Source organism: Rana temporaria, chromosome 6 (genome assembly GCF_905171775.1).
Source record: "Rana temporaria chromosome 6, aRanTem1.1, whole genome shotgun sequence".
In the NCBI taxonomy this organism is placed as follows: Eukaryota; Metazoa; Chordata; class Amphibia; order Anura; family Ranidae; genus Rana; species Rana temporaria.
The window spans coordinates 126,553,922-126,568,220 of record NC_053494.1 but is presented as its reverse complement, the minus strand read 5'-3'; the positions used below and the strand labels follow the sequence as shown (position 1 = coordinate 126,568,220).

The 14,299-nt window shown below is 38.2% G+C and overlaps 2 protein-coding genes across 2 annotated transcripts in view; both read right to left on the bottom strand.

Moving 5' to 3' along the window:
- Positions 1 to 910: 910 nt before the first annotated feature.
- LOC120943780 (gamma-crystallin 1-like) lies at positions 911 to 7,250 on the bottom strand. Its single transcript, XM_040357327.1, has 3 exons — positions 7,141 to 7,250; positions 3,683 to 3,925; positions 911 to 1,238 (listed from the first exon to the last, which is right to left on the bottom strand). The coding sequence occupies exons 1-3, from the start codon at positions 7,147 to 7,149 to the stop codon at positions 966 to 968; spliced, it is 525 nt and encodes a 174-aa protein (XP_040213261.1). The 5' UTR covers positions 7,150 to 7,250; the 3' UTR covers positions 911 to 965.
- Positions 7,251 to 13,629: 6,379 nt separating this feature from the next.
- C6H2orf80 (chromosome 6 C2orf80 homolog) overlaps positions 13,630 to 14,299 on the bottom strand; it is a 55,804-nt gene continuing 55,134 nt past the window's right edge. Inside the window, exon 10 of the mRNA XM_040357325.1 lies at positions 13,630 to 13,996. Within this exon, the coding sequence (XP_040213259.1) occupies positions 13,913 to 13,996 (84 nt within the window). The 3' untranslated portion in view covers positions 13,630 to 13,912. The remainder of the gene's footprint in view (positions 13,997 to 14,299) is intronic.

Below are 14,299 nucleotides of genomic sequence, written 5' to 3'. Positions count from 1 at the left end.
TGACGGCGCGGCTATTTGTTTATAGCCGCTCTGTCGCGATCGCTCCCCGGAGCTGAAGAACGGGGAGAGCCTATGTAAACACGGCTTCCCCGTGCTTCACTATGGCGCTGCATCGATCGAGTGATCTCCTTTATTGGGGAGACTCGATCGATGACGTCATTCCTACAGCCACACCCCCCTACAGTTGTAAACACACACTAAGTGTACACTAAATCCTACAGCGCCACCTGTGGTTAACTCCCAAACTGCCATAATGTCGCAGTCATGAAAAAAATCGCTGATCGCCGCCATTAGTAGTAAAAAAAAAAAAAAAATTATAAAAATGCAATAAAACTATCCCCTATTTTGTAAACGCTATAAATTTTGCGCAAACCAATCGATAAACGCTTATTGCGATTTTTTTTACCAAAAATAGGTAGAAGAATACGTATTGGCCTTAAACTGAGGAAAACAATGTTTTATATATGTTTTTGGGGAATATTTATTATAGCAAAAAGTAAAAAATATTGAATTTTTTTCAAAATTGTCGCTCTATTTTTGTTTATAGTGCAAAAAATAAAAACAGCAGAGGTGATCAAATACCACCAAAAGAAAGCTCTATTTGTGGGGAAAAAGGACGCCAATTTTGTTTGGGAGCCGCGTCGCACGACCGCGCAATTGTCTGTTAAAGCGACGCAGTCCCGAACTGTAAAAACACCTTGGGTCTTTAGCCAGCATATTGGTCCGGTCCTTAAGTGGTTAAAAGCAGGGCTTTAACATCCCCTATATTATACAAGCAGTAAATACTTGCAATGTGGGGGCAGCCCCACTGCAAGGGAGGACTTTTGATTTTCCCAGAGTTCACCTTAAAAGCTTAGCTATTCATTTACAAATTCATGATGCACTAAATAGCATACAAATACATCCATTCTTAGGGAGTAAAATATTTTATTAGCAGCATTTAAAATTGTGCATTGTTAAATAATTCAGTGTAAGTCTACGGCTCTTCGGAAAGAACCAACCCTGCTGGTAACACCGCCCCAGTCGCTGTATCTCCTGTACTCTCCAGGTCTCAGGTAGTACTGACGCCCTCTATAGTTGGGCTCCTCATAGAAGATCCAGTGTCCGTCAAGAACATTGCAGGAGTGGATGTCATTATGGCGGAATTTTTCAAATACTTGTGGGCAGTCTTCAGTAAACTCCATCATCTGACCTTTGAAGTCTTCTCTCTCATATACCCTAATCTTGCATGAAGTTTGCTGAAAGAGACAGAAATAGATGTTAAACAAATTTCAGAAAGAAAAAGCTTTGCACAAAGAGAGTCGCTGTACAGAACCCAGCTGATGAACTATATGGAAAACCGCGCCGTCGCTAATGGCTGGTTCACATCTGTGAATGCCATTTTAGGTGCATTACCATTGAACTCTATATACAGCAACATGCAGTTTTCTGAAAGTGCATCAAAAATACAGCAAGCAGGATATTTTTAACACGTCACACCCAAAACACACATAAAGCATACAAGTGTGAATGAAGAACAATATGCAACTTTCTGTGTTTAGTTGTGGTACAGTGTTTTGTATTTTCTAAATGCAGAGAACATATCGTTACAGTAAGCAAGTGATAGAATTTCAGTATTATGTTCTGATAAAATAAAGATAACCCTAAAGTTGAATCTCAAGCAGATACAAAAATCACCACTTACTATAATTCAGATATGTCATTTTTAAAAATCATTGCACACAATTCAAATACAGCTGGAATAAGTATCTAAGTTTGCCTTTACGTTATATCAGCCTGCAGTAATCCCCTACATAACAGAGTTCAGGAGAGAGGAAGGACCAGCAGTTTTGGCCAAATAGTCTCTGTTGCATTGTATGTGTTGTCAGTCTAACACAGGTGACATGCTTACAGGGAGGCAGAGCACATATTTTACTTAATCAGTGTGCTGCTGGTCATCACTGTCCAATCAGGAAGCTGGAACAAGAGTGATGATATCGCTGTATACCTTACATTGGCCACGCTTATTTCCTGGCTGTATCTGGTTGTGGCTAAATAACATACGTACAAACGTACAAGCATATAGCTAAATAACATGGAGAAAAGTCTTAACGCAGAAAACAAAGTGGTGTCACCCTTTTGACTGTGGCAGGGGAATTCCAAAATTGTCTTAAGAAAAATCACAAATATTCTGCCAGGTGAAATCATTCACATAAATGTATTTCAATTGTGCATTTGTTTGTCCTGAGTTTAGTTTTAAAAAATTAACTATTAACATAGTGTTGCACATGAAGAAAACTGATAAATTTGAAATAATAATGATTGTTTTAAAATAAGGATTTTGGTAAATAAACTAAAATACATCAGTCTTTTGGTGTCCATCATGAATTTGTGCCTGTGGGTAAAAAAAAAAAAGTGATCTGACAGTGAAAATCTTGCTGCACTCACTAGGAGCATTTATTAAAAGAGAGTGTTCTCTTAGTACATACTGCTTTTATATGCTGTTTTTAATCTGTACTTTACTAGAAACCGTACCAAGGATGCAGTAAGATTTTTTTGGTATCACACGGAATACTGTATTTATTGGCGTATAACACTCACTTATTTACCCTGAAAATAGAGGGTAAACTGTGCCTGCGTGTTATACGCAGGGGGCCGTGGAAAGTTTTTTTCCTGAAACTTCCCTCTTAAAGTTAGGGTGCGTGTTATACGCCGATAAATACGGTAGATAGACACAACAGAAAATAAGGGGAAATCTCCCCAAAGTCAGGGGAAATCCCACCCCTGACACCAGAACAACTGTAATTATTCAAAGACAATCCAACTTACCCTCTCTAAACTATATAAAAAATATATATATATTTTACTGCAGTTCCACGTTAAGCAGTTGATAACTCCTTGTCTGTCATGGTTGTTATTCAGTGTCAGAATTTAGTATCTTACTGATCTGGATAATGTTTTGGCTAACAGAATATGTATCAGTGTAAAACATTCAATAATACAGGCGGTCCCCTAGTTACAAATATCCGACTTACAAATGACTCCTACTTACAAACGGAGGGAGACAATGGGAAGTGAGAGGAAATCTACCCCTAGGAAGGGAAATTCACTACTGTAAGCATTTTTATGGCAAAAATGTACCTTCACTGGAGCTTTATCACCAGTCCATGTTTCCCTAACAACCACCAACATTTCTCAAAATCCAATTGTCATTGGAACAGAAAGTGAGGTGAAATCTTCTGAACAGGGGCACAAATAGTAAAACAAATGTGTATACTATCCAAAAAGCTTAAAATAATTTTTTTGGGCTGAAGCTACACCTAAAAAATGTACATGTTGCGACTTACAAACAAACACAACTTATGAAAAAACCTACAGTCCCAGAAGAGTTGAAGCGGTTAAAGCTGCAAAGGATGGGCCAACTCAAAATTGAACCCTACTGACTAAGACTGGGATGCCATTAAAGTTCATGTGCGTGTAAAGGCAGGTGTCCTAATACTTTTGGCAATGTAGTGTATATTGACTCAAGTAGCACATCACCCTGCTGTAATTCTCATCAACTGATACATTTGTTTTGTTTTTTAAACAGAATCTTTACTGTGATGCCTATTTAATACCCCATGTCATAAAAATTGCACATGATATTAAAGCAGACAGCATGTGAAAAAAAAACTAATTAGGGCATATTTCCTAAAATATTTACCTGAGGGATAATCCTACAGGATCTGACGGAGTCCCCAAAGCCCAAGCATTGTTCAAAATCAGGATATTCCCCTCTTTTTAAGAAAAACTGGCATCCCCTGTAGTTTGGAAACTCGTAGACCATCCAGTTTCCATGTTCAACCCGGATTGAGCCACAGCGGTTAAAGAAGGAAAGCAAGTCAGAGCTATCAGAGCTACACTCATAAGAGCGGCCCTGAAAGTTCCTGTCCTCGTAGAAGATGATCTGGCCAGGGATTAAAGGAACAAGAAAAAAAAACGATTTTTCAAGATTTTATAAAGTAGTATATATAAACTAAAATGCAATCAAAATTGGAAATTGTTATCAAGAATACAAGACATAAGGGAACATTTAAAATTTTCTCATTTTACTGCACAGACAGCAATAAAATAACCTTTCAGGCCGCGTACACACGTTCGGTCCATCCGATGAGAGCGGTCCGAAGGACTGATGGTCTGATGTGCCTACACACCATCAGTTAAAAAAAACGATCGAGTCCAACGGGGGACGTAAAACACAATGACGTGCAGAGAAAAATTAAGTTCAATGCTTCCGAGCATGCGTCGACTTGATTCTGAGCATGCGCAGGTTTTTAACCGATGCTTTTGCATACTAACCATCGGTTTTGACCTATCGGTTAGGCGTCCATCGGTTCAGTTTTAAAGCAAGTTCTAAAATTATTGACCGAAGGATAACTGACCGATGGGGCCCACACACAATCGGTTTGGACCGATGAAACGGTCCTTCAGTCCGTTTTCATCGGTTTGGACCGACTGTGTGTACGCAGGCCTCAGAGGTTCTATCCCCTCTCAAGGTTTATTGAAATCTGTGTCCCACTATAGATCTTTTCAGCTCTCTATTTTTCCTTCTGATGCATAAGCAAATAAAGGAAGTTCCAGCAATAAAGATACAGCAAGCAATAAAAACATAACAAAAATGTACCCTTGTCTCTTTTTCTGATGACTGGTTCAAACCTTTCCCCTCTCTCTCTTTATTAAATCCCTTCTAAATCACTCTGGACAGAAGAAAAAATATATCCTTGCAGTGGAGCTGCTCCCATTCGACAAATCTTTAGAGAACCGACCAATTTTTACAAGTGATTTTCTAACCGTGTACAGCCAGCTAAATACTTACCTTATCCCTAGACTTCCACGACTCTGTGTGACCGGTCCTACCTAGCCACTTGTCAACAACTCTCTGTCCATCAGTCACACTCTAAAGCCCTGCATTGTATATAACGACAACAAGGGCCCAACCACAGCCCTGAGCACTGGAGAGAAGAGGAGAGCACTAGCTGCTAAGGGAGCAAGGACTAAGTATTACAGCTTATTCCTCTGCCCCAAAACTTAGGGTGGGAATGTTGGAACCCCTGTTGTGTTTTTACTGCTATCTGGGTAAGGCTAGAATCTCTGTCAGATTTTTACTTCTGTCTGTGCTCCTGTTGCAGATTTTCTCTTACTTTCAATCTGACAAAACCATTGTTAGGGGGACACGGAGTGAGGGTAAAACGCTCTTATTGAGCCCTGAATAGTAGTAAGATTCTAAACTTTCCAGACTCTTTTTTTGCATTTGATTGAGAATGATCTGCATCCTTGCCAAATTTCTAAATTAACAATCTGTGTGTGTAGCAAAGGCTACAATTTCCTACACACCATCACCAGGATCTCTAAAGCCCTGTATACACGATCAGTCCATCCGATGAGAACGGTCCGATGAAGCTACACACCATCAGTTAAAAAAACGATCAAGTCCAACGCGGTGATGTAAAACACATAATGCGTCGACTTGATTCTGAGCATGCGTGGGCTTTTAACCGATGCTTTTGCATACTAACCGTCGGTTTTAACCGATCGGTTAGGCGTCCATCGGTTGAATTTTAAAGCAAGTTCTACATTTTTTGACCGAAGGATAACGGACCGATGGGGCCCACACACCATCGGTTTGGACCGATGAAACGGACCTTCAGTCCGTTTCCATCGGTTTTGACCGACCGTGTGTACAAGGCCTAAGGGTCCTTTTTCACATGTGTGGACCGTTCAGATCTGCCTGTCAGTTTTTTCAGGCGGACCTGAACGGGCTCTCCATGTACCTCCTATGAAGCATCGGATGTCAGCGGTGACATGTCCGCTGACATCCGATCAACCCCGATCCGATCCTCTCCACTAAAGTGTGACCCTATTTTGCATCCGTCTGGCGGATTGGATGAAAACAAACAGACGGTTAGTTTTCATCCGATCCCCCCATAAAGGAGAGCGGAGATCTGACTGGTCCATTTCTGCACAGTGTGCAGAGATGGACTAGTCATCTGCCGGCTCAGGGGGGATCAACAGAGCGATTAGGACTCATTACATTACATGCACAAATAGGCTTTTAGCAGCATTTTTTGTCAGGGGCGTTTTCTGGCTGAAAAAAAAAACAGAACTAGTGGGTTTGAAGAAGAGTTTTTCAGTTGAAGTCGCTGAAAAACACGGTTATTCAGATTTTATGTATAGTTTTTCTAAAAAAAACGCTGCAAATCGCTACTTCAAAAATGCTGCAAAACTAATTCTATTGCTACAGCTTTCTACAGTGAATGTTACTGATGTTTTTACAATGTCCAGTGTGCATGAGACCTTAGGCCCATTCACACCTATGGGTGCACAATGTAACCTGTGTTGGTGTGTGTTACGCATGCATTGTGAGTGTATTTTTGTTATGTGGTGATGCAAATATATGCAACAAAGTCAACACCCCACCTGAACTGAAAAAAAAGGTCACATGCGTTTTATGTGTGTAGATGCATGATGAGAATCTACATATAACAGATGTGTACATACAGAAATACATGTGCTGCAACACGTATGAAGTAAAATAAGGTAATTTTAACTCAATCTATGGCTATGTTCAAACATTTATAAAAAGAGGGAAAACAAAACTCTTGGTTCACTTTGTATACTGATCAAATCAAACATTTTAAAACAGAGCATTGATGTTGTACACAAGCATACTGACATATTACTGGGAGGTTTTACATAATTTTTTTATATTTTATAGACGTAATATTGACCCACAATGTATGTGAGATTTTTACAGAATAAATTTAAATAGTTACAAAATACTATATATATTTCATATACAGCGATAATAGCTATAAGAATAGATCAGTAATGATCTGTTCTAATAGAACCAATTAATAGGACTAATAGAACTCTGATAATAAATCTGATAAAACAAATTAAAACAAAACTAAGCTCCCCTGTAAAACAAATCAAATCTGTGGTTAAAATCAAACTAGTTGTCCTTGCTTTAAATATCTTTTAGTGTGGTGTATATAAATTCTCAGTATTTTGCAGACCATATATGCTGCAATAATTATTTCCTTTATTAGATGTAAAAAGATACATGCAAAGATGTATAAATATTATAAAAGAATATATATTATACTGTATAATAAATCTTACCTTTCCCATTTTGGCTTGTTTACTGGTCTGCAAATCACAGTTTTTTTTCTGCCAGTTATCTCTTATATACTCTGCACAACTATAGGCTTTAAAAAAGTGCACAAAAAGCAATTGAGGCCCCTTTCTGTCAGTAGAGGTGAGCCAGCTCTGTCTGTGTTCTATGCTCTGTCTGTGTTCTATAGGGTGATATCTATCCTTTGTAATTACCTATTGTTGGAGGGATTTTCATCTCATTGTTCATTAAGAAACATAATCATTGCGATTAATCCATCAATAAGATAGTAGTACAGCAAGGAACTAGCAATGCATGCAATGGATAATGAAATCATGCATTATTTACTGTATAACCTCTGCAATAAGAAAATACGTAATTATAATTTAGATATGATCTACATTATGTTTTATGTGCAGTCCATATAATGTTTGTATAGTGTATCTACTTTGTATCACAGGTCAGGCATGTTTTTTATATATATATATATATATATATATATATATATATATATATATATATATATATATATATATATATATATATATATATATATATATATATATATATATATATATGCATAGGTTGCATTTCCCTGATTAAAAAATATATATATTTTGATAAGCTGATTACCCTTCTTTCTTTTTGGGTTCACTTATTCTAACCACTAACCTAACCAATACCCTAATATTACTGACTTATGAAATAAATAAATAAATGAAATAAAAAAATATATATATAATATATCATTTTTTTTTTTTTTTGGATGTAGCTGCAAAATGTAATCCCCCTCAACCCTGTTTTTACTGCATTTTGCAGAAACTTAATACAGTCCATTTAACATGTTTTTTATGGTACATGTTCACATCCATACGTTTTTTCAGCTGGTGCATTTCTGGAAAGGGTCAGGGACTTTTTTTCATATTTTGCGTAAAATAGACTTCAGTGGACACGTACCAGAAACTCAAGTGTTGCGTTTTTTATTTGTTTTTACATGCAATTTGCATTGTTTTTTTTCCTCTATGAATAACTGTGTATAGCTGGTTGTTAAGGAGCAGGGCGGGAAGCCGGCCACCGCATCCTTAACAACCAATGGGTCATCAGCTGTCAGCAGGATTCCCCAAAGACAGCTGAATGTAAAAAAATACAAATAAATTGCCGGCAATAAAAAAAATCGTCAAAACATCATTGGGTCCCCCAATCCATACCAGGCCCTTCAAAAAAAAAATTCTGGCCTGTGGTTGTGGGGGTCTGCGGGCGGGGGGGGGTCTGAATCTGGAAGCCCCCTTTAACAAGGGGGTCCCCAGATCCCAGCTCCCCCATGTGAATGAGCATGGGGTACAAAGTACCCTACCCATTCACCAAAAAAGTGTACAAAGTGAGTAAAGCCAACACATGTTTTGACAAGTCCTTTATTAACATATACAAAGTAAATGTCCCCCGATGTAGATTCATTGTCAATCATGACGCCCGCCACCACCGCCTACTCAAAAAAGAAAAAAGCTTTGCTCTGCTGACGGCTCCCACCGTTTGCCTGCTCTGCCATTTGCCATCTTTTTAACCTCCCTGGCGGTATGATTCTGTCTGAAAAAACATGCTGAAAGCGGTACAATTATTTGCAAGGAAATTTGGTGTTTTATACTGTAGGCCTGTAATTTTTAGGAATAACTCACTTAAATCTGACCAAACAAGAATCTAATAGGCATCCCGGGTATGACATTTTTTTTAAAAACAAAATTTTAAATTATAATATAATAAATAATTATAAATAATTATAGCAAGTAATAATATAATTAAAATAAAAATTATTCAATAATGTAATCAACTCAAAATCACTGAAATTTGCTCAGTTGCAGAATTGTCGCTGTCATTATTTATTTATTTTTTATGACGAATTTCCCCACAAATCGCTATCGCACATTTCTGCAAGTGATTATAATTTATTATCGCTGTTTTCTAGCTGATCTAAAACCATTTTTGACATAAAGGGACACTTTTGGACAATCTACAGTTTTTAGGCAGAAATGACATTTTTTATTTTTATAAAAGAACATGCAGGACACTGGGCAGACCACTAGGGACAAGGGGGTGTGTATTTTTTACATACAGTACTGTAATCTATAAGATTACAGTATACTGTATGTAAAGTGTTTGTTTACTTTTTTGAATTTGGCGCCGTTCTCCGCTCCCGTGCGTCGTAACGTCGCAGGGAACGGAGATCGGCGGCACACAGAGGCACTGTGTGAATCGAGCGAGGAGGTCCCGCTCGCTCACACAGCGGGGTGTCATTGCTGGATCCAGGGACAAGGTGAGTAACTTGCCTGTGAATCCAGCGAAAGGTAAGCCGCGCCGCTGCACACTCTGCACGTCCACCCCGAGCGTGACTCGGGGTTACCGATCCTAGCATAAAAAATCAACCCCGAGTCACGCTCGGGTTTACCGCCAGGGAGGTTAAGTAGCTAAGGGGTGGGGCCACCTGGCAATGTCACCTGGTGACACCACCCCTGTGACATCATCAACCGATGCTTGCTGGTCTTCCAACATCACAAGGGGCCCAGCTATTTAAGAACTGTCGGTGGAGCAGGCAGACGGCAGAAGCCTTTAAGTGGAGTTTATTTTTTCAGGTCAGCGGTGGCGGTGGCGGCAGGCGCCGTTATTGATCGATGTAGCGTCTTTACTTTTTTCACTTTTTTGGTGAATGGGTAGGGGTACTATGTTGAGGGCATGTGGCCTGGTATAGTTCAGGAAGAGGGGGACCCTTACACCATTTTTTAAATTTTTGTGTGGGGTTGCCCTCAGACTTCATACCAGACCTTAAGGATTGGGGGGGGGGCCTCGGCAATTTTTGCCGATTTTTTACATTCAGCTATCAGCGGGGAACCCCACTGACAGCTGATGACTTATCAGTTGTCAAGGAAGCAACAGCCAGCTTCCCGGCCCACTCCTCAACATCAAGCTATTCACAGTGTGCTAAAGAGAAAGAAAAATGCCAAACTCATAAAAACGGCATGCAAAAATACATCAGCCGCATAGATGTGAACCAGGGGTAAAAGGAGCAGCAACCACAGAACCTTTTGAATAACAGAGATGCCCAATTATTAATGGTCATGGGTGGCTCTACATAAAAAGTAACAAGACATTCAGGTACGTTATTGATTGGTGTCAGTTTATGAAACAGTTAAAAAATTTCACTGCTTCATTCTCTGGCATTCACACAGAGGAGATCGTTCGTGTGCCAATTTATGAAGCTTTGGAGGAGTGAAGCGATCTACAAATGCTTCAAACAGTGGAGAACTGCCTCTAATACTGGAATGACATGAGACTTTATTCTTTCATTAATTATTTACAAGTTTCTGACCACTTATAAAATGTGTTCAATGTGCTCTCCAGTGACATGCGGCAAGTGCTACGCTGTGGGCTCTTGCTGAATGAAGCTAGGACAGCCACTGATGTTTCTTCATTAGACCCCTTTCACACTGGATACGCCTATAGCGGAGCCTTAAAATCGCGGTAAAATAGCAGTGTTTTACCCCGATTTTAAGGCTCTGCTATAGGCGTATCCAGTGTGAAAGGGGTCTAATGAAGAAACATCAGTGGCTGTCCTAGCTTCATTCAGCAAGAGCCCACAGCGTAGCACTCGCCGCATGTCATTGGAGAGCACATTGAACACATTTTATAAGTGGTCAGAAACTTGTAAATAACTCATGAAAGAATAAAGTTAAGTTAAAACTAAGCACACTATTGTTTTTCTTGTGAAATTCCCAATAAGTTTGATGTGTCACATGAACCTCTTCCTATTGAAAAAACAAAAGTTGGATTCAAAATGGCCGACTTCAAAATGGCCGCCATGGTCACCACCCATCTTGAAAAGTTTCCCCCCTCACATATACTAATGTGCCAAAAAACAGAAATTTAATATCACCAACCATTCCCATTTTATTAAGGTGTATCCATATAAATGGCCCACCCTGTATATATATATATATATATATATATATATATATATATATATATATATATACACACATACACATAAATATGACAGAGGGGCAATGTGATGCCCTGTACACACGATCGGATATCTGATGCAATCTAATCCGATGGATTTTTTCATCGGATATCCGATGAAGCTGACTTTCATCAGTCTTGCCTACACACCATCAGTCAAAAATCCGACCGTGTCCAACGCGGTGACGTAAAACACTACGACATGCTGAGAAAAATGAAGTTCAATGCTTCCGAGCATGCGTCGACTTGATTCTGAGCATGCGTGGATTTTTGACCAATGGAGTTCCACACAGACGATTGTTTTTTTCTATCGTTTTTTTATCCATAGGAAAATTTTAAGTTTATAATTTTCCTTCTTCCCCCTGGATTCTCTCTTGACTCCCCGATGCTCCTCCTCTGAGCTGGTGAATCGGGGAGTGTGAATTCTGACACAGATCGCCAGTGAAGTGCTGAGATCGCAGCTTCATAAACTGCCTGTGTCAGTCAATGGCAGGTTCTCTGTGTGCGGAGATCATCGGAGGGAGAACATGTTCTCTGTTTTATAAACCGTTTATGGATTGTGATCAGTGGCGATCCTCCGGATTACAGATGTTCACAGTTTCAAAAACGGACACCTAAGTGGTAGATTTATAGCTTTAGTAAAGACATAGGTTGCTTTAAAGCTCTTGCTCTTGGGCACAGAGCTGGATCGAGATCGGGCACAGAATGCATGAAGGCAAAAACCTTCTGCCTTTAGAATCACTTTAAGGGGAGACCAACATTTCTTATTGATCTTAAAATTTACAGAGGACTAATTCTTTTATTTCTACTTCTTTAATGATTACATTTCTATAAATATATAAATACATGATATATAAATTCTGTATGTTCCCTTAATCAGGGGGGTTAAAAAGCATTCACCTGCACTAATGATATACCTACTATGCTTATATTCTTATTTATAGATATGAGTCCCCTAACAAATGTCGATTCTGTATTTGAAATATGTGCATTATATTATCCATTCTATAAATAACAAGAATTCTGCAACACGCTACATATATGAATAAAAGAAGTTTAGAATGCAAATAGCTTGTCTTCCCAACATGTCTATGCATAATCTCTCCTAAACATGCAAATGTCCCTCTCTTTCTGTCAAAACCAACCCCCATTTATTGAACATAGTATACAGGCATGTAAATAAAGCACAGCTTTATATTGGTAGTGTAATCAAATTTATTAAGAACATGGAATGCTCTCCCTATAGATACAGTAAACTGTATGGTCTTTTTTATCAGAAGAGTTCAAATGTGCAAATATTATTTGAGGAAACTATAAGGACATACAATATACAGTCAAAAATACGGCAATGATTAATTACCGTAGTTATATTTTAATATCACGGTTTATAAAAGATGAAAAAGGGTCCAACTCACAAGCAGTAAAGGAAATAAAACTGAAAAAAGGTAGAGCTGTAGTTAATTCCAATCAATCCTTATTTGGCTAAAATATTTTAATGCACCTTTCAGAGCAAAAAGGCAAAAATCCTACTGGTAAGAGCAATTAAGAGCAGGGGTTACTAGGCCAATAAAGGTCATTTGGAGACATGTAAGGCTTGAAAAAAGAAAACCAAAATAAAATAAATTTTTAGAAATCCTGAGGCCAGGAAATAAAGCCATAGGCCCATATCTGCAACAGATAAGCAGCAGGCTTCTCTGCCAGAACCAATACCAGTAGCACTCTGATGTTTACAAGACTTGAACTTAACTAATCCCAACTTGCATGTCAATAGTCATATCAACTAATCCTGACAAAAGTTCAGAAAACCAACCAGACTTCCTCACTATTTATGGATCCTCCATGTCTATAATATATGTATGTGTATTTTCTTCTTCAGCATGTCAAAACATGCTTTTGACAGGTTCCCTAAAGTTTTTTTTAATACAGGGGTGTGCAATAGGTTCTTGTGTCTTGTTTCTGAGATAATCTAATGTGCCTATCAGCAGCCCCATTGGCTTCGGAAACAATCCATAATATCATAAATTCAATTTAACATATATATATATAAAAGTTAAATTGAATATATATATATAATATATATATATAGTATGTACCTGACTTCTGTTCATTTCCTTACACTCAAAACTGCCATCAACACACCAGAAAAATATACAGTATTTTGGGGAATATGTGGCAAGCAGGAAGCAAATATTAGGAATCAGCAGACTGAGAAAAATCGACTCTTTCATTAAAAATATTAAATATTTTGTTTCTGGCAGGTAAATGAAAAAGGTAGTCAGGTATTTTCAAAATGCTGGAGGGCAAAGAGAAAAAAGCAAGACACATCTAGGGCAGAGGGGCCCAAGATAGACAAATATAAATAGGGGGGAAGAGATTGAATATAAGTAAAAGGTGCATGGAGCAAAACAAGGACCAAGGACCAGGAGGCCAATAAAAAAGAAAAAATCATGGCCAAGACTAGGCAAAACTGGAAGCCATAGGCAGATAGCAGGTATTTAGTAGCTAAGAAAGGAAGATGATGCCACAAAACATGAGGGAAGATATTCTTAAACATTTTAAAGACTGCAGGAAAAATACACTGCTGGCATAAATTTAGGGACAGAGAATACATATAGATGCAGACTAGAGACTAGAAAACAATGTAACATAGGTATAATGTATTCTATTGTCTAGCTGTTAGGTCAGTTTTTGGCCAAATTAATAAAGGGATTACAGCACTGTGTTTACTAAGAAATGCAATAAGCCAACATGGGATAAATGTTCTCAGTTTCTTTATGGATTTATTTCACTTTCAGTTTCTGCTGTTGTGACTTCTTCAGTCTCAGAGTCTATTGATGTTTCTTGTCTTTCTGAACCCTGTAACAATGCAAGAGTAGGAAAATGATATATATTCAAAATTATAATGGGGTCACAGCACACAAACTATTAATAAACGTATTATCCTAACAAGCTTCAAAAATTAATATAAAATACTTACTATGGACAACTCCATTCATTCACTTGTGACTTTTTCACCTACCTCCAATGTAAGGGGGTATTTCTCCACTCAAGGACATGATACTATAATTTCCACTACTTGTGTTTCTTTTCTGGCCAAATACTATTATTATTGTTAGCTTCATTATTATTACTGGTATTAGTTTTGTCTTATATAGAAGA